The sequence below is a fragment of the Limanda limanda genome, chromosome 9, assembly GCF_963576545.1.
Source record: "Limanda limanda chromosome 9, fLimLim1.1, whole genome shotgun sequence".
NCBI lineage: Eukaryota > Metazoa > Chordata > Actinopteri > Pleuronectiformes > Pleuronectidae > Limanda > Limanda limanda.
The window spans coordinates 6,164,616-6,185,935 of NC_083644.1; the positions used below are offsets into that span (position 1 = coordinate 6,164,616).

The 21,320-nt window shown below is 43.7% G+C and overlaps 1 protein-coding gene across 2 annotated transcripts in view; it reads right to left on the reverse strand.

Moving 5' to 3' along the window:
- LOC133010067 (disks large homolog 1-like) overlaps positions 1 to 21,320 on the reverse strand; it is a 104,159-nt gene that overhangs the window by 50,950 nt on the left and 31,889 nt on the right. Inside the window, exons 5-6 of one of the 2 annotated variants that reach the window (XM_061077483.1) lie at positions 16,765 to 17,397; positions 13,016 to 13,141 (exon numbers count right to left, since the gene is read on the reverse strand). In XM_061077483.1, coding sequence (XP_060933466.1) covers positions 13,016 to 13,141; positions 16,765 to 17,397 — 759 coding nt within the window. The remainder of the gene's footprint in view (positions 1 to 13,015; positions 13,142 to 16,764; positions 17,398 to 21,320) is intronic. The other variant, XM_061077484.1, reaches the window with a different exon arrangement.

Sequence of the window (21,320 nt, forward strand, 5' to 3'; positions counted from 1 at the left end):
TCCTATGAGTCGTAAATTATTGTGTTTTTGAAAAATAAAAAGTACAGCCAAAGCAAATGCTCCTTCCCTTCCTCCGCCTCCTGCTCTGCTTCATTTCTATGTGGTGATGATGTAAAGTTTCAGAGAGGGAGCAGAGACTGTGGGAGGTGGTGAAAATTCACAGTTATGGTGTGAAGACACAAAAATACAACTTTATACTTTGGTCCATTCCATACTGCCCACTCGGCAACAGATGATCTATAGAAGCTACGCTGAGATGTAAAGTTCCAGAAGGACCAAGTTGATGCTTTCAGAGATATGCACCAGAATCTGCTGCCCATTTTGCGGCAATTATATTCAAACTATAAAAGACAGGGATGAAGAAGGACAGAGAGAACAAGAGGATTCTACGCACACACACACACACACACATACACACACACACATACAAACACACTACGGTATCCCATGAGGCACAGGGAAAGTGGAAAGTTTCCTTGGGCGGCAGGAGGATAAATGGAGAGGAGAGTAGGTTTGTACTCTGCACTTGCCAGTTTATCTGTTGTGTGTTGATAGTCGGTCTCACACAAGGTTTGCATTTTTAAAAAGACCAATATCTGTATTTACCTCTCCAGACCTCGTTCTAGCAAAATCTAAATTTTGTTGACACCAAACTGTACTGTGATCCACATAGGTTCACTATACAGCACCTGAAGTGCATCCCAGAGGCAAATAGGAAAATAAAAAGGAATATGATTATTTGTTGTTGCATTTAATGATGTATGTTTGTGATTTATTGGTTTTCTTTGTGATTTGCACCCCTGGGCCACCGTCGTTCTGAGGGAAATGCAACATTGGGCCTAGTTTGGAGCAGAATTGTTGAGGTCTGAATAAAAATACAGAAAAACAAAGGGTTTATTTGCAATGTCGTACCTTTAACAGTACATCATGCACAGCAATTGTCATATTTTTTATGAATAACACTTTAAAATGGAATAATATAATGGAGAATATTAAATAAGATCAATGGAAATAATTGTTTTGACCTTTTGAATATATGTATCTAAAACAGAAGTTAAAATACTAATCCCAGTAACTGCCTCACTGACACTCTATCTTCCCAAACAGCTGCTGGATTACGGCTGTTTACCTTAATGATCAATCCAGTAAACTGATTCGTTAACCAGTTCTCTGTCAGCTGATCTTTCTGTTGATGGATTATCCAACAGAGTGACGAGCATGACGCACTCACGTTGCCTTCTTTTAGCTAATAGACTATCATATTTCTCCCACAGTCCTAATCAATCACGAAATCTCCCCCCCTCCCTTTCTCTCCAGCTCTGTCCGTCCTTCTCTACCTCCATTTCCTGTGACCACTAAACACCTCTTTAAGGCTTTCAGGGCTCTTTCTGAAGGACGATCATACCTCTGCTTTACCACTCATCAATAATACACACAGACAGGGCGGAGCTATAGGGGAGAGATGGACGGGGGCTAGGCCAGAGATATACTTTGCTATTTAACCACACATTCCCATAGACGACTGGGAGGGATGTGAGCATAGTTGTTTACATACACAATAGGTGTATAGCCTATTTGCCAAGTTGGGCGATTCAACATTGAATACTGTCTGTCGTCTTTCTGAGGAGCTACACAATCACAACATCCTCAACCGTTGCCATGGTTGTTCTTGTCATGAACTCTGCCAACTCTCTGGATGTATGACTTAACAACCATCCCAATGTAAAGGATGCATGGACGTTTGAAACTGAAAATGACTCTTTTCCTAAATAAAGGCAGCATGAAAGAACCTTTAATCGTTTGAGAACAGAGATTTACGAACTCAGGTGAAGTTATAAGACGTAGGATTGAAAACCTGCACACTTGCTATGGTGCCATCAATTCTGCATTTTCCAAGTGATGGTACAAGATCTCTTCAAAGGGATACAAACAAAGAACAGTTGGCTGCTGCTTCACAATATCACTATCTAAAGAAAAACCTGAAGTCAACAGCGAAGCCGCTGAAACAGACAGATTGACTGCTGGGGGTCAACATCGATACCATTACTGTCAGCGGGGAAGAGACGTGGCAATAAAACACTGAGAGATAAGTGCAACGTGTGGACTCAGACTTCTAAATCTCACTGTGATCATAACACTGGAGGAGGAAATGCTTTGATTTAAAAAGTAATCATTATATGTGTGTTTGCATTTGTATGAGTGTGTTTCCCTTTTTATGGGTTCATGTGTGGTCAGGTTTACACAAAAGACTCACACACATTTGCACACACACACACACACACACCTAGATTGAAATGTGTAATGTTGTAATTTTTGATTTGTGCAACAAGACTCGAATCAGCAAAGTTAAAAAAAATCACTTTTCTAGCTTTCATCAACAGAGCCAATAGCTGTGTGTGTGTGTGTGTTTGTTTGTGTGTGTGTGTGTGTGTGTGTGTTTTGTGTAATGGCCTATCAGTCATGCAGTAAGTGCCTTAGACAGGAAAATGGCAACACCTTGGGAAAACACTGGCCAGTATGATTACTGCAAAGGGGCGGGGGGGGGGTCGGGAGTTAACTTTTTTCCATGGGCAATGCTGTAAATCTGCAGACGGCCGTATAAGTGCTGCAGGGCTGAGCGATGTGAGTGGCGCCCCATCCATTCAGATCAATAATGCAGGTTTGAATCCGACAGAGACATTACTGCATTTTGTCATCTGCAGTGCAGAAAGTGCGTGATCATTCGCACAAAACAGGAACACAACAGTGGCCGTGACGCAAGAGTATTGATCCCTGAAACTTAAGTGTTAAACCATCTCATAAACAGAGCAGTGAAAATGTCAAAACAACAAATGACCTGCTCTTTAGTGTACAATTATGTTCTACAATATACTTTCCATAATAGTGTAATTACAGGATCGATTATAAATGTTTTTGGGAAGAATTCCGTATCAGCAGGTGGAGTTTCGGGTGAGACACAAACAACAATCTTACAAAAGCAGCAATTTCCAAATGGGCCACAAGTTTAGGCCCAATTCTTCTTCGAGAGCAGCACACAAGCATATTTAATATTAACAAAAAACATTCAAAGACTTTGCATGAAACAAATTGATGATGTTTTGAAGATTTCTCATGTGTACTTAACGGAGCGCCTGGTTTTCGGATTGGAAGAGGAGCTTTGGATTTAGGACTGAGAACAGAAAGAGGAGGGGTGGGGGGGCTTTGATGCATTCCTGAAATTTGCATAAAGTAATTACCGGGGCAGCGGCAGCGTTTTTTAAAAAATTAAGAAAGTGGTGGTAAAGAGACGAGTGTTGTTCGGGGGCTTAAGACGACTTTAAGCTGTTTACTGCAGACAGTGGTTCCATCATCTGTCAGCATCAGAGCGAGAACATGTTAAAATGCTCTTCATGTAGATACCAGTCCGGTCCCAGTGGCTCCTTAGTGGGAGGCTGAACTGCTTAAGAAGATAATGCAAACTGCTGGTGTGATGAAGCTGACTGGTTTACACCTGTGCTTCATATGTATTTAGAACTGAAATGAGGAAACAAAGGGCTGGTGAGAACTAAAACATGTTTCTGGGGTAATCAGAAGTTAATGAGCGTGCAGTATTTTAAATTTCTAAATCAGCTTATATATCCAAACCTAGTCTGCTGCAAGGATTTATTTATTTGTGAAAGCCTGTGACACAACCTTTGACCGTTCACTTCCACTCGACTAACTGTCAATACCAACAGCAACCTAAATAATATATTAGAATTGATCATGTAAGGACAAAAACAGCGAGTGGTGATAATCTGCTCAGTGGTTTTGCTGCAAGTTTGTTCCACAACGTTTTAGCTTTTGATAATCGTTAGACACATCGTCACTAAGGAAGCACAATGAAATCTGCAGCAGCTCAGGTGCTACGACAATTCAGATACACAACCACCGTAAACTGGAGCAGGAGGCCATGACACATTAGACTGTGTCCAATCACAGGATAAAGGTCAGTTTGAGAATGGACATACCCCTGTCCCCTGTTTGTTAGTTGGTTTGTTTGTTAGGAAGATAAGCAAAGCACTCATCACACAGCCATCTCTGTACATGTCTCAGGATGCTGATTTCAAGCTGGATTTATGCAGATCTTGATATTAACAGCCGCCCCACAGTAGCTTGCTGCACCGTAGGTTCAAAACTATGGTTCAGCAGCATGTTTAAGTCATAGCAGCCCTTCAGCACTAGGCATATTATTTAAGTAATATCGTACTTCATTTATATTCTCACAGAAACTTAATGTATATTCATTTAGTTGGTGATATAGAATATCTGTGCATATGCTAGAACGGATATTACAGCCGGTAGCTTCTATTTGATCTGTGTTATTGCTGAATGGGAGGTTCTTGTATGATCCCTGTGTTTACATCATGACGATATATGGAGAAGGAGCCAGGACTTCCTTAACATGTGGTGTCTCATTTGTTCTCAAGAGATAAGTAAAAAGATATTGAATCAACAGTGAAAACTTTGGAAAACACACTGAAAATAGGATAAAAAATACAAAACTATATTTAAAAAATACATAAATGTGTATATGTAGGAATTCAAAATAGAAAGACAGTTAACAGCACATAAAGTGGACCGATATATTATGTACAGGAGGCACCTGCTGTGATGTAGCTACATCAGGCTACATGCTAACTCCCCAACACAGATTCCTAAACCCAAACCAAGTCCTTCACAGCCTGCGTCTCATATGGTTTTTATTGAAGTTCCGAATCCACGTCTCACATAAACATTCATAGATTCGTGAATCTCACTGTGTTGTAATGCACTGTAATAACAGAACAACACAGACTCCTCCACACACCTTTCCTCCCCACATCAAGATTTTGATTTCACCGTCTGTGACTGTGCAGCGGCTGTGACTGGACCGCTTAGCTAAATGATGACTTTTACCATGGCAACGCACCGGCTCCCTGGCTCTCACACACCGTGCCGTGCAGTCAACCATTTCCATGACAACATTATCAAAAATCTCACACACAACCCGAGCGGCTTCAACTTCAATTTAAAACCTGCCTGCCGCCCCTGACTGCCTCCGTGTTCCTCCTGAGAAACTGAAACTAGAGAGGGTTCGGGCGAAGGTAATGTAACCACACACACACACTCACACACACACACACACTCACACACACACACACACACACACACACACACACACACATACACACACACACACACACACGTACACACACAGACACACAACAAAAACCCAGGTTAAGTTACATGCTTCCCACCATGATCCCCTACCACCCCTCAAGCATAAAGAAAACACACACACACACACTCACAAACACACACACACACACACATTCAAACTCACACACATACACACACAGCCTGTGACGTGTGTGTGTGTTACCTGGCTAGCATTGATACAGTCAGTGAAGGCACTCCTCCTCGAGAAGAACATGAGGAGCTGCTGCCAGCGAGAGGAGGAGGAGGAGGGCGAGGAGGAGGCGGGTGAGGAGGTGGAGGCCGAGGAGGTGTGGGCATGCGGCAGCTCCTCCGAGGAGCATCGCTTGGGCCCTATCTTCTGCTTCACCCCCAGCCCTGACCCCTGACCCCCGGACCCGCCGCCCGCCCTCGCGCTGCGGGGGACCAGGGTGTTGTTGCCGAAAATATAGTTCATGGTCTCTCTCCTGCGGGAGGCTCCTCCCTCACACGCCGGGCACGATGGGGTTCATGGTGTAGCTCCTCCGCTGCTTCATCTCCGGCTCCTCTCCTCCGTCGCTTCCCTCTCTCTCCTTCTGCCTCTCGAGCTCTGTGTTGGTGTTGCTGTCAAACCCACAGTCCAACTCTTTCTCCTCTTTCCTGTCACCGCTCTCAAGTGAAGATTACGCTGCCACTGTTGTTGGTTTTCATCTTCTTCTCATTTGGTTCCCTCTCAATAATAATAATAATAATAATATCTCTTCCTTTTTCAGTTTATTCTTTCTTCTCCGGCTCCCTGAGGAACGGGAGAGGAGCTGTCAGATCAAGAGATGAAGAGGAGGAGGAGGAGGAGGAGAAGGAGGAGATGAAAAGTGCTCGGCAGGTAGACAGAGTGGTATTTAGAGTTGGAGCATCAGTTTGTCTCTCAGGGTCCTTGCCCGTCCGTCCGCCCGTCAATCCATCTTCCATCTGTCCATCATTCCACCTCCTCTCTAACCAGGATACATCTCCAGCCTCCCCATCTCTCCTCTCTTCAGCTGCTTCCTCTCCTCTCTTCTCGGCGGAGGCAGAGTGAGTGGGAGCGTGGGCCAGGCGATGGCAGGATGTGAGGATTGATTATTTAAAAGAGTTCCACTCCTTCTCTCTGTCTTCCTCCTCTTACCCTCCCTCCTTCTCTCTGAGTCCAAGGAGATGACCAGTCAATCTAGCCCCTGTCACTGTGGGCGCTCCCATTAAATATGGAAGGAAGGAGGGAGGGAAGGAGGGAGGGAGGGAGGGAGGGATGGGTGGCTGGACGGATGAAAGCAGGGAGGTGAAGAGATGCAGGCGAGGAGGAGATCATCTGAGGTAGGTGGACGCCTGGAAGAATCTTTCAGCAACTCTTCTGTTCCTCCTCCCTCCTACATCTGCGATACCGCTCCAAGTCTCTTTTCTTGCCCTCTCTCACTCAGTACATTATTCAGTCTCTCTCTTTTTCCTCCCTCTCCTTTTTCTACCTACCTACCCCCCACCCACCTTCTGTCTCTTTCTTTCTCTCTCTCTATCTCTCTATATCTCTCTTTTATTGGAGCTGCAACCCGACGCCTCTCTCTCTCTCTCTCTGCCTCTCTGTCTCTCTCACTGTCAAATATCATTGGCCACGCCCCTGCTTTGCAGCTGGCCAATTATATGACAGAGCGTCTGCACTACTCCTGAATACACACGTACACAGACACACACCCTCAACATGCATACAAACATGTGCAATATTACCTGTCGCATGTTGTAAAAGAGAAATAGAAAACAGATAATATGATGAGCATGTTTGTGTGTGCATGTGTGTGCATGTGTGTGCATCTGTGTGTTTGTGTGTGTGTGTCTGGGAGAAAGAGAGAGTAGTAAGAGTGAAACTAGAGCGATGCCTCAGCCAGTTTCACTCAGTAACAAACAACAGGTATGTGCGTCTTAAAGAACATGCGTGCAGTAGTTGATTGTGTGTGTGTGCACGTGTGTGTGTGTGTGTGTGTGTGTGTGTGTGTGTGTGTGTGCACGTGTGTGTGTGCGAGTGGTAAAGACATCTTCTCCCGAGGCAGCCTCCAGACACTGCAGCACCCAGCTCTCCCACACACACTTTCTCTCTCTCATGCACACACACACACACACACACACACACACACACACACACACACACACACACACACACACACACACACACACACACACACACACACACACACACACACACACACACACACACACACACACACACACACACACACAAGCAGGCAATACCACATAGACATACACGCTCAGAGCATGACTAGAGAATGGAAAACAACAGGCTGTTGCTGGGCACCGGCTGAGATAAAACAAAAGCCAGGAGAGTCTTCACAGCACAACATCGACGCCTAGAGGCTTCCGTGAATTCGCTGGAAGGCCTGAGCCACGAGCAGGAGAAGTTATTTGGAAGCCAGGCTCGAAGTTACAGCTTCATAACTCAGACTGGTAACAAGCCGAATCTGCTGTTCCCTTCAGTATCCCCCATCGTCTGAGGCCAGTTTAGCCCACAGAGCTAACACAACCTCCCGGAGGATGAGCCACAGGTGGAGCACGACCCCTGTCACAGCCTCTGTCCGCGTTTCCTGGGGAACCGTCTCTATGGCAACAGCTTTCCGAGTCCTGAAATACACCTGATACACCAGCTGTGTTTTTATTCCTTAAGATCTGAGTGGATGTTACTTAGGTTTCTCATGATGTTCTCCCTCATCCTGAATCACCTGCTGTACAAGAGGCTGTGATGATCACTTAAAGCAGTTTGAAGATATGATGGGACGGGTCAAGCTGCCAGTCCTCTACAAAGGCTACAGATATAAAAAAAGAATTATATGCTAATAAACTTGATCTGTAAAGTCTTTTTAAAACACGGTTACAAAGTGCATTAAATGGTTTAAACAGAATCAAAACATTTAAATAGGATCAAAGGATACAATAATACAGAAATAAAATATAAAATCTGCATTAAATGATCATGCAATAGAAATCATAGTATGATATTCCATTTCTGCCAATAGATTTCTCCTAATTTCAACACAGTGGTCATTTAACCCCGGAACGTACAAAAGGAATGAGCGGTCAAAAGCTGTTGATACTAATAAGTGGATACTGGAAAAACAATACTTTATTATATAGCCTCATTTTAAGATTAAGATACATGTATTTATTAAGATACATTTATTTTATTTGTCCCAAACACATGCACAGACATACTCATGCAAGGAGGGAAATTTAACCTCTGCTTTTAACCCATCTGGTGCAGGACACACAGAGCAGTGGGCAGCCATGTACGGCGCCCGGGGAGCAGATGTTGGGGGAGTAAGGTGCCTTGCTCAGGGGCACTAGACAGGGTAGGGAGAATCCTCTTGGATTTTTGGACAGATCAATCCAGGTTCGTCTTTTTGTTGTTTCTCCGTGGAGTCGAACCAGAGACGAACCAGAGACCTTTTCTGCCCATAGTCCAAGTTTCTGCCACTGAGAACACAGTTGACTTTATGTCCCATCCACTAACATGGAGGTGTCAGGGTTTACGACCTGTATTCTTCCGCCAGCCACCAGGTGGAAGCTGTGGTTTCATCTGTCCTCATATACAGCTCCATGTCCAGATCGACACACAAACAGTGTGACCTCCACGTGGCTGCAGAAACTACACGGATGCAACCAGAGCTTTTTGAAAGCAACACAAAGGCTCAGCGCAGACATCACATCCATCACGCCGCTCACAGTGCCAACACGCCGTAACAAAGCCGTCATCGCAGCGAGCGTGAATTACAACTGGAGCCACGTCATTAGCATCTGTCAGTCAGCCTCCACAGCCGCCACAGGCCAGGAGCTGACACAGCAGAAATTTAAGTGACACGCTGGAAGTGTCACGATCCGTCATGTGCCGCTCTCTCTTTCACTCTTTCCTTCTCTATTTCCCTCTCCTTCTCCTTCTCTCTCTCCAGTCAAATGTCAGCCAGTGAATGCCAGCTTTATTAATATTTTAGGACCAATTAAATAAAAGCACACATCATGCATGTTTAATGTCGGACTGCTGAGAGAGCCAGCGGTGCCCTTCCCTCCTCTACAGGTATAAGCCCGGCTAATAGATTGTCTTGCATGCAAATGCTGTGTGTTTTTTGTTTTTTTTGAAACACCTGCTGGCTGTGGGCCGTCCACACACTGACCCACAACCTATTTCGGGTCCCGGCTTAGCCAGACCTAGACAGCGTGACCCTCTTGTTGGCACAGTAACCCAGTAACAATGGAGGCCTGTATTTGTGTTTGGCCTCAATTATCAGAGGTTTGATTACTATTGCTTTAGCAGATAGTGTACATGTAACCATCAAGGAGGTTTTCACCGATGTGTTTGTTGGTTAGTTTATTTGTTAAAAAGAGACGATGTAAAGAGTAAATGGGAAAAGGAAATAGGGGTAAAGATCTCACAGGAGAGCTGGGAGAAAATATGTCAACTACAATGGCTCTCGACCGGGACAAATACATGGCGGGAGTTCTGCTGGAAAAATAAAACAAGATTTTTTATCACACCCATACAGAAACGACACCAAGGCAGCGGAGACGCCTGTTGGAGGCTCTGTGGATCTATTGGAGCCAACCACTTCCATATTTTCTGGGATTGCCAAGCAATGAGGTCTTACTGGGAAGAGATCCACAAACATATTAACAATGTATTTAATGTGAACGTTTTTAGGGGCAATATATAGTTTGAAACGTGAAACATAAAAAACAAAAAACTGCTCCCTGTACTGTTGGCAGCTAGTAAGAAATGTGTCACGAGGAAATGGTTAAAAGTGGACCCTCCCACCATTGATGAATGGATTGAAATTGTGTATGAGATCTATGTTATGGAAAAGATCTCTTTTTCCTCTCAAGGTTGAGAAAGACATTTTTTATAAGACCTGGACCAAATGGACTGAGTATGTTAAACCAGTTAGATCTGATTTTATTTGAATATACATGTGTTTTTTGTGATTCTCCTTTTTTTTGATGTGAAGTGCGCTCCCCGGTTGTGTTCTCTTTACCTCTGTTATTGTTCCTACATGGAGTAGTTTAGGTCCATAAAACCCCAGAAAGGCTGTATGAACAAAATCACCCAAACTTACTACATCCATCCTTTCTTATGTCCTTGACAGACTAAAGCTGTATTTAATGTATGTGATGGAAATGTGCCTTTCTAAATAAAAAGAGAATTTCCAAAAAAAAAAAGAGACGATGTACAAACTATAATTCAATTCAATATTTCAATCAAACTAGGTTGAGCGATGGGGCCTGAGAGGAACTCTGTTTTCCCGAGAACAGTTGAACAACCACAATATAGTGAGAAATGATCGGGAAACTGCAACCACGACAACAGGAAACTGCAACCACACTCTGGTGTGAACCCCCCTGTTAAGGCCCCAGGTCACCTACTTTCTACCATAAGGTTTGTGATGTGAGAGGTTTGGTAGCAGACTTGAATGAGGGGCTTGCTCAGGAAACCCAGTATAACGCAGCTGTATCAGTATCAACACCAAGCCCTCTTCTTGTAGCCAACCCGAACTGAAAGATTTGTTCTTCTGCTGCCGTATCACACTGCTCAGCTCAACTTTGATTCAACCTGACTGTGAACAACATTGTGATATCAGGTTTGTGTTGTCGTAAAGTGAAGCTGCTGCAGCTGCACGGGCTGTAAACCGACCTCCAAGCAGATCCATACTGAAGTAGTGATTCCTAACCCTGTTGGCCCTCACCCAGGCCTTCCATTAGATCCCTCTGTGATTCTGGTAAGGAGTCTTTCTGAAGAGCTGTCAGGCGTCCTTGGTAAATGCCCGAGCTTAATAGACATGAAGCACCACAAAGCAAACAAAGCACCTGGTCAAGCACAGTGAGAAACCGGCCAAAAGAGGTGTTTATCCTCTGAGAGAAGTGTGTTTGCAGCACAGACACTGTACGAGAAGACAATGGATCAATTCATGTGTAATATGAAACTGGCTCCCTGCAGATGAATTATCATCCAGCTGTGCCGGGGGTTTTTTCACTTCCACTTCGCGGCAAGTTTCAGCTGGTTGTTCGGCTGCCCGGCCTCAGGTCTTATCCCGACTGCTTCATTTCAATTAGCGTATCAGCAGGAGGGAGGAGAGACTCGTTCGGGAGGAGAGACTCGTTCGGGAGGAGAGACTCGTTCGGGAGGAGAGACTCGTTCGGGAGGAGAGACTCGGCCGACTGACGGGCTGATTAACAACCAGGAGCAGATCTGTGTTCCGTCTCTGAGTCTGACTGCCTGTAATTCTCTCTTTATCCCGTCTCTTGTCATTCCACGGCCCGATCCGTCTTTTCCTGCTTCTTCCTAATTATCTACATTAGCTTAATGACTAAGAGCTTCCAACGTCTCAGAGTGGAGTTTATGTGTTTGTAAATCACAGAGTTTTTTTTCTGTTCCTCCCTTTGCAGCCTGCATCAGATTATATTTAGTTTGGGATGTTATTTGAGCAGGATTCAGCTTCACTCCCACACTATGGGATGTTCTTACCCTCCACTATATTTCAAGGTTTGTCAGTGCTGATCATAATAAAGTCTATATTTACCTTGAGAACCGTCTGTTTGTTTTGACATTATTCTGTTCATCATTATTTCGATAAAACACTTTGATTGATTTACTCCAATCAGGTCTTGACTTGTGAAGGCAGCGCACATTATTAGTTTTGGCCTCTGCTGCCTCTTGCAGTTTACATACTGTAACTACATGTACTGGAGACGCTGCACACAGTCAGCAGCACAATAAACAAACGTTCTAAGACAAGCACAGAGATGCTGAGTTAAAGTCCAAATTTTTGTGATGATTTCCATGTTTTGACCTTCAAGTGACCTCAAATACACGCAGGTCCATTCATTCAAATGTACTTGTATTGATAAAGAGCTTTTCCAGTCTTAATGACGACTCAAAACACCCCCCAGTACAAATTGCATTCACCCATTCACGCACACACTTCTATTTACATCATCACAGCACAGCCTTCAGGGGCAATTTGTGGTTCAGCATCTTGCCCGAGGACATTTCAGATTCCAGGGGTGGAACCAGCGAACTACACAAACCATGTAATCAGTGCAAAATCACACAACCTGTCTACGATCACAGCATGAGCTGGCTCTGAGTCACCTGGGTCCAGAAAATCAAAGTGTTTTGTTATAAGAGTTTGATAACGATAGTTCAGGTATCGTTGCCAATTTTATAAATTTACCAATTTATCTGTATTGTAATTTCCTAATATTGGCATAATTATTATGGCTCTATTCATGATAAACAAGGTATAATGACCATAAGCAAGACACACATGATGATATTGTTTCCCTGTATTGAAGCATGACTCTTCTTTAAGAGGATATAAAAACGTGTCCCTTCCCTCCCTTCTGCTCCATCTCCAGCTGAGTCTCCTTTCTCTCAAAATGCTGGAAGTCATTTTTCCTTCGTTGTTCATTTCTTTCACCATCTGCTGCTGAGACTTCTGGCACTTTGGCTCCATTTGCACAGAGGAACAGTTTCCTATCAAGGCTCTCTGTCTTATTAACAATTTACTGCTGTTAAACTGCTATATGGACAAGCTGAAAATGTTTCCATGAGGTGTTGAGGTGCGACGCTGGTAAATTTCAACCAAGAATCTGCAAAATTTGTCACAAAACGCAAGAAATGGAAGAAAGGAAAAACATGCTGACCACAACCCTGAACTCCAGAGACGATAAACTACTGAAGGCGACATCGTGAGTTCATCACATCATCACAAACGGGCAGAACGATGGAAGCATGCGACGGACTCACGGGCGGGTTTACCTGGTGGTAGTGGGGGTGGCTTTGTGAATAGAGGGAGGAGAAAGGCGGGGCGCCATGGTCGGTCAGCCTCTCTCCCTCTGGGTGAGGCCACGCCTCTTCATCATATGGAGAGTCAGGAGATTCTACCTACAACGTACAGAAACAGCTCAACGTGGTGCAACACACGCGCACACACACACACACACACACGCACACACACACATAAACACGCACACACACACATGCACACACTGCGGCACACTGATATGTTAAATTTGCATTTTTTCATCAAATCAAAATAACTGCATAGGATCAAGTTATTTGTAAAGCTACAAATTTATGGAGGTCAGAACTGCCATAATTAAAGGTTAATAATGTATAAATTAATCTCACAATAATATCTAAATAATAATAAATACTTAATTGCATTGATAAATGAAAAAAGAAAAAATGCATTAGGTACTTATATAAGTATTTTCAGTATCACATTTCTGTTTACTTAGTAATTTCTGCATTTAACCACAATATAGATATTGTTGAGTCATATATTTACCTATTTATTCATTTTTAATTTGTGTTCTGTGCAAAATCATCTTTGACATTTCTACTGACAATCAATACTAAATAATCTATTCCTTATCAATTATCTATGATAATATTTCAGACTGTATTTTAAGTAATGTTAAGTTTAAGTTATTTTATACCTTAACACAACGTGTGTTGTATTATGATCATAGATTATTTATATGATGAGTTGGAAACACAAGTGTGCACTTAAAGAAAAGTGAAATGAGGATAAAGTGTATGTGAGTGTGTGAGGGAGGGAAATAAAAAGAGAGGAGGAAGAGAAAGAGAGAGGAGAGAGAGAGGAACATGAACACGGGGAGAACAAGATGGCAGGTCCATCTGTCAGGCAGGAGCAAGCCAGACCCAGCACCTGTGGTCACACACACGCACACACACACACTCAACACAGACACATACATGCACATTAACACACACACTCAACACACACACACACACACACCATTTGGGAAGGAGGAGTTCTAAAAATAACCTGAATATCCAAATACAATAGCAGCAACAAGCACGTTAGGTCCAGTGGTAATAAAGTGTTTATAAAGGGAAAAGATGATGATGATTATGATGAAGATGATGATGATGATGAAGATGATGATGATGATGATGATGATGATTATGATGATGATGTAATATTGAGACCTGTATGTCACAACCATGAACAAACATGAAACCTCGGTGGTCACAAGTGAATGGGTTCAGATGGAATCCAATAGGGATTACAGCCTAAAACTCTCTAGATAAAATATAACATAAATATAACATAATGTAAAGAACTCACATATCAATCATTCTGTCCTTCAATAATTGAACGACTGCTTCTCATGGAAGTGAGAACACTGTCACATCAAGAACATTTCACCAGTGGTTCCCAGCCACTAGGTGGAGCTACACACTAATACTTCCTCCATCACTCTGACAAAGTAAACTGCTTCAACTTGTGTCCAAAGTTTTTCCAGAGGACAAACTTTGAACTTGTGGTGACTTACAGCTGAGTCAGTGCAGACACACACAAATGTCCGCTAACACCCAGTCCTCAGCTCTGACTGCAGGCAGACATCAGTTACCTGATATACAGCCAATATGCAATTATACAAACTATTACAGATCAAATAAAAGTTGATTTATACAAATAAAACTGCACTGATGATCAGTCATGCCAGAATTTAGAGAGGGTGACATATAAGAGAGAGAAAACAGGAATGATAGAGGGAAGAAATATAGAAAAAGAGAGGAAATTAAAGAAGTAGAGGAATTCTCGTCATTATAAATCTTATTTTCTAATTTCACTCAGCTGTTTAAAGTTTCTATAAAGACGTGTATGGCTTGAAATAACTGCAGGTTTGCTTAAGTGACTGAGGAAATGTGGTTATAAGTAATTTAAATATCTTAAATTTGCATTTTTCTATATAACTTAAATTGACTATGGGTCAGCTTAATAAAAGACTATAATTGTGTTTTACCAGACCCCATTAAAATCTACAATTCAATGAATGGGAATAAAAAAGCTGAGGAAATCCTCAACAAAAGATAAAATACACATTTTGGAGCATAATGACGTGTGGGTCTGAGTCATGAATCTGCAGATAGAGTCAGCTCAATCAACCACAATAACAAGATCACCCAACAACGCTGTGTGTGTGTGTGTGTGTATGTGTGTAGGGGAGACAAAGAGGGACCTGGCCGGACAGACAGTGACTGAGTGCAGGGCAGAGATAGAAGAAATGGGCGTCATTACTAAGAAATGGGGCAAGCGTTGGACTGAATCCCTTCACGCTCAGTTCTGCTAAAAGTATTCTCCTGATGCAAAGAAAGGCTCCGTGCACGAAGGCAAAACCAGGCCAGTGTCTTTGACTTCCAAGTTCTTTGTAAAAAAGTCTAAATCTGGAGCCATATTGAAACACGTCCCCTTATACTTCTCTCTGTGCGTGAACTGGGGGAAATGGAGGCGCAGCTGCCACCTCGACCGACGCTTCAAAAATAGAAGCTGATTTCAAACGTCACATGAGACACGCTTTCTTTTTTCAGAGACTATAAAAGGCTTGAGTTAAGCTCGACTGCTGGAAGCCCCAGGATCCCAGAGAACAGAAAAGTCCTTCAGTTAAAAGAGAACCTCAAAGATCCAATTTTAAAAAGGGAAAGACTTTGGTTTTGGTTAAATACAATCATTAATTCAACAGTGACTTGAAAACATGAGAAAGTTTGCTTTATCAATATTTAAGTGAAACCACAATCTGTCCCTAACCTCAACCAAAGAGTTGGTTCTGCCTAAATATTAGAACACTCGTCGTCTCTGGTGTCAAAACTCTGACATCCATCCCAATAATATCCCTTCATCACAGGAACGATATAATATTAAAGTACTTTCTCAGCATTTTATGGACAGGAGCCAATCCCAGCTGACATTGGACAAGAGGCAGGGGGGTTGCTACGACCTTTTACTTACTATACTCTTTATTCAGACGAAGAGGATTGTGGGACATGTAGTCCACAACACAGTCGCACATACAGTCAATGTAGAATCTCAATTTAAGCTAACTGTCGGAGAAAACAGACAACTCCGCACTCCAATTAAACCAGGAATCGAACCAAGATTCTTGCTTTGAGACAACAGCTCTAACCACTTCATCAATGTGCCGTCTGCTTTAACACTCATTACAGCCAAAGAGTCCATCCATTCATCATCTATACCGTTTATTCTATGAGAGTCACAGGGGCCGCTAGAGCAAAGGGCCGACACATAGAGATTCATTCAGGCATTTACACCTCAAGTCAATTTAGAGTCTCCAATAAACCTAACCTCATAAACTAAACCCAGAACGTGCAAACTCCACACACAGGCCCCAGTCGAACCGGGACTCGAACCAAGAACTAAGAAGGAAACAGTGCTAACAACTGCACCACCATGCCACCTGCTTTTATACACTTTAATTGAATCCTCAATTATGAATGAATGTACCACAAGGATGATGGATTAGGCAATTGAGTCCAAACAGGAACATCAATAAAGGATTTCACAGAGGAGTCAGAGAACGTGGCCTCAGACAGACATGTGGACATACAGAGTGACAGACATGCTGATGATCCCTCTGGTGAAGTGAGTGAGAGACAGACAGGTGAACTGGGTCTGTCCACTGATGTGATGGGACAGATGGACGATGTCAACATGACGGCGTCCACGCTGCAGTTACCTGAGCAGGTGTGATGTGTGTGTGAGTCACGTATCCGTGGACGTGTTGAATCTGAGACAGATGCCGCTCCGCCACCTGCACAAGCTCCGCCCCCCGCAGGTCAGCGTGGCGTCTTTGAGATCCGTCCCTCCCCAGCGATCGCTCTCTCTCTCTCTCCGTGGTCCCGGGGCCCCCTCCTTCTCTCCGCCAGGTCCCAGCGTGCCTCCCCTCCCTCCCCAGGGTTCCTCCATCCCTCCCGCCCCTGCCCAGGGTCTCTCCATCCCTCCCGCCCCTGCCCAGGCTCCCTCCATCCCTCCCGCCCCTCCCCAGGGTGCCTCCATCCCTCCCTTCCCTCCCCTCCCTCCCAAGGGTGCCTCCATCCCTCCCCAGGGTGCCTCCATCCCTCCCTTCTCTCCCCAGGGTTCCTCCATCCCTCCCTTCCCTCCCCAGGGTTCCTCCATCCCTCCCTTCTCTCCCCAGGGTGCCTCCATCCCTCCCTTCCCTCTCCAGGGTGCCTCCATCCCTCCCCTCCCTCTCCAGGGTCCCTCCATCCCTCAGTTCTCTGTCTACTCCCATTGGGTGATGATGGCAGGGGTGGTGGTGGAGTCTCGGGGCTCCCGGTGACGCCCCGTCTTCTTCTTGATACCGATACTTCTATAGCGAGAAGAGAGGAGGACGAGGAGGAGGAGGAGAAGGAGAAGGGAAGAAGAGGACAGAGGTGGTTTGGAAAATGAGTTTGAGGAAGGACAGCCGGAAGCAGGAGGGGAAGAAGAAAAAAAACACAGAAGAAGAGAGATGTTAGTTTAAAGATTAGACACAGAGAGAGGAAATATTAAGTAAAGCTGGAAGGGAATAAAAGTGCAAAACTGCAAACAGCAAGAAACAGAGTGTGTGTGTGTGTGTGCATGTCAGTGTGTGTGTGTGTGTGTGTGTGTGCGCTCATGCATTTGTAACAACATGTTTTTATAGTTCAGCTTGTGTGTGTGTAAGCACGAGGCAGTCCAGGTGTACACTCAGCATGGCAGTAATTGTTTCCTGTAGCTTCCTGTACTGTACACAAGCACAAACACACACGACAAATACACGTACACAACAAATACACACACACACACACACCCTTGAAACAGCGTAAAGCCGATCGGGGACAGTGAGCGAGAGACGAGTCAGGAGATGAATTTATCCGTCTCCGCTCCTCCATTGTGCCTCTTTGCTTCCACATCTACAAACTCACACGACTCAACTCCTTCCTCTCCCTCATCTCATACATACCATCCCTCGCTTCTCTTCATCCCCAGCAAAAAAAAAAAAAAAATGAATATATTAAATGCTTCTTTCCGCTTAACTGAACAGAGAACTGTGGAGAAGCTGAGGGATGATGGGAATTAAACCTGTTCTTTCTGTGACATTGTGGCTACACGGTTTGGAACAGGGTGAGCAGCTGAAAGGAGAGATAGTGATGAAGAGCTTTGAAACAAAATGAGATGTGGATGATCTGATCGTATCAAGACCAAGATATCAAGTTACACTGAGGAACTGTTTCATTTAATGGAACCAGGATTGATCCAGGAGCTCATTGTTCAATCTCCCATGTGTGTGTGCACCACAGCTGAATACATGTGTGAAGAAACACAACAACTGAGAACCTTGTTTATGTCACAATCTGTTACAAGAAGAGGGATGTGAAAACAATTAGTGACAGCAGCTCTATCTACTAATTACAGAAATCTCTGCCTGTTTGTGGGAATAACATCTGTTCATCTTAGCGGCTTCACACTTGACTTGGTGTATTGTTTAAGGGTCAAAGGAAGTTAGGAATGCGTGATGAGTTAGATATAAATACACTTTGAGCGTGTGAGGATATCGATCACCAACTGATTCTTTTGGTTCTGCTTTGAATAAACAGGTGATCAGCTCTTTATGCAGCGTCAGGGTTCAGCAGCAGGTCACCTTCACAAAGAAAAATGCAACCAGCATTAACACAGACCAAACAAATAACCCCTTACTAACAGGTTTAGAACGGCCACTGTACTATAATGGTTGGGTAATTCATTTTAAGTATTAGTTAAACTGCAGGGAAATAGCTCCCTGAATACACCAGGAATATTACAGGTTACACAAGTGTGTTTTGAAATGATCGTCTCCGATATTTGACTGAAATCCTTTCTAAATGTACATTGTTTTCTTTTTGGCGTCTTTCACATTATGACACATATGTGCAATAACCCTGGATCTTTATAATAACCACTGTACAGTTACTCCCGAAATTATGTTATATTACATATAATATATATTATAATTATATTTAATTATGTTTATTTTATTTCACCCTCACTGTATAACCGTAATACACACACCGTTTAATATTTATCCATGCACTTCTTTTCTTAGACCGTCGCACTGTTTGTATTTTGTATTGTTTTTGTGACTGTTTGTATTGTACTGTTTTGTTTTGTGATGTGTATTCTGTGTAAGCACACTGAGAGCCACTTTACCCAGTCAAATTCCCTGTTTGTGCAAACTTACTTGGCCAATAAAGCTGATTCTGATTCTGATTAAAAGTTGCATCAAGAGGTTTTTCTTTTTCAGTTCACCTCAGATGAATAATATCCTTAACTCTTAAAGACGTCAGATGTTATAGACGCCTTAAAATTTGGGTTAAATATCAGGATTTACAGCTGAAACGGACGATTCCACAGCTCATCACCTTTATCACTATTCTGGCTCCAAATTACGTCACCAATGCAATTCTGCAGCATAGCTTCATTTTTGTACAGCAGGAGGACAAGGAGTTGTGTCGTCCATCTTAATTACAGTCTGTGGTTTCCTCGTGCAGCTCCCTCTGAGTCTCGACATCAGTAACTACACAGCCCTCAGTCTTCATTAAACGTCTTTCCCAGGGGAGACATTTAGAAATCCTGTGCAGCCTCAGTCAGTCTGAGAAGCTCTGTTATTTGTTTTACCTCTTCCTGTGACTTATTAAAAACAATCTGAAGGGTTCTTCCAAAAGACTTCACATCAATTGTCTTCACGCTCATGTTTTAGTAAACGTGAACTGATATATTCAAGCACTGTCACTTCAGTTGATCATACATGCAGCCGACTGTCTTCTTAGTCCACAGCAAAAATGCAAAATGATTCTGCACATTCTGTTGTTTGTTGAGCTGCTGCTGCTTCACACAGGAGAGCCCTGTGTGCATCAGCTAATTCCTGTGGATTCAAATAGACGTGTCTGTGTGGGCTCTGCCTCCCTGCTGCTTCCTTTAACCTCATTTACAACCGAGCCGGGAGTAAACACTGCTCTGACTAAGTGAACTGATCTGAACCCCGTCTCGTGCCCTACTGCACGTTTCCTTGCTCTCCGCCTCTCCGCCTCTCGCCCTCCACTTTTTCATTCACCCGCTAATTAGTCACAAATGCCTCAAAATTTTCGTGATGACAGCGGTTGAGCGGCCAGGCACCGAGACCCTGAAGAGACCCTGGCTCACACTGTGGTCACAACACTGCTGCTACTGCCCTCTGCACTCTCTCACACACACACACACACACACACACACACACACACACACACACACACACACACACACACACACACACACACACACACACACACACACACACACACACACACACACACACACACACACACACACACACACACACACACACACACACACACACACACACACACACACACACACACACACACACACATCTACAATCTACAATCCTAAATTCCTATATTTGGTGTGTGTGTGTATGTGTGTTGGCCTCTGGTAGCTCAACTAGCAAAAGCTGAGCCTTCCTTATCAGGACTGTGCCTGCAGAAAGCACACTGTTAAAGGTCAGTATGACGATGAGCGGCTGAGCTTGATGGAAATAACTCGCAGGAGTAGTTGGAGATTCAGGTAGAAGAGGGGATTTTATTATTCCCAAACAACAAATTAAGGCCGACAAGGCAGAATTATGAAAGAAAATACAAAATAAAACAAAAGAGCAAAAAACAAACACTACGAAATAAGAAAATAAATAGGCACCATGGCCAAACAAATAATTACAATAACACTATACTATTTTCAACAAACACTTCTTCGAGCTCTCAGACTTACGTCCCTCTTACATCAGCTCTTCCCGACTTACGTCCTCCCATGTCTCTCTCCTCGACTCAATGATCAGCCCGGCTTAAATGGACCTAGACCACGCCCCGTATAATTGGAACATTCCAATATTACATTAAGCACAGGGGTGTCCCAGGTAAGGCCAGCTTCATAGCTTTAATCAGCTTAAACACTAAAACTCAATATGGCCGGTAGCATAACCAGCAACATATTGACACACAATTGTTCCCTGAAGGCATAGCCTACTAATTTTAGAACAGATTGTATACCGACACAGACCACAGACACGTAACACACACAGACACACATACACTGCATGCAAACACACACACACGCACTGCATGCACACGGCTGTCATGTGTTGTGTCAGCCAGTCCTGCATAGCCAGAGAAACGTGACTAGATTGGGAGCAGATTCAGCATCCTAGAACATGTCTCTATGTTAGTTTGTATCTGCGTGTGT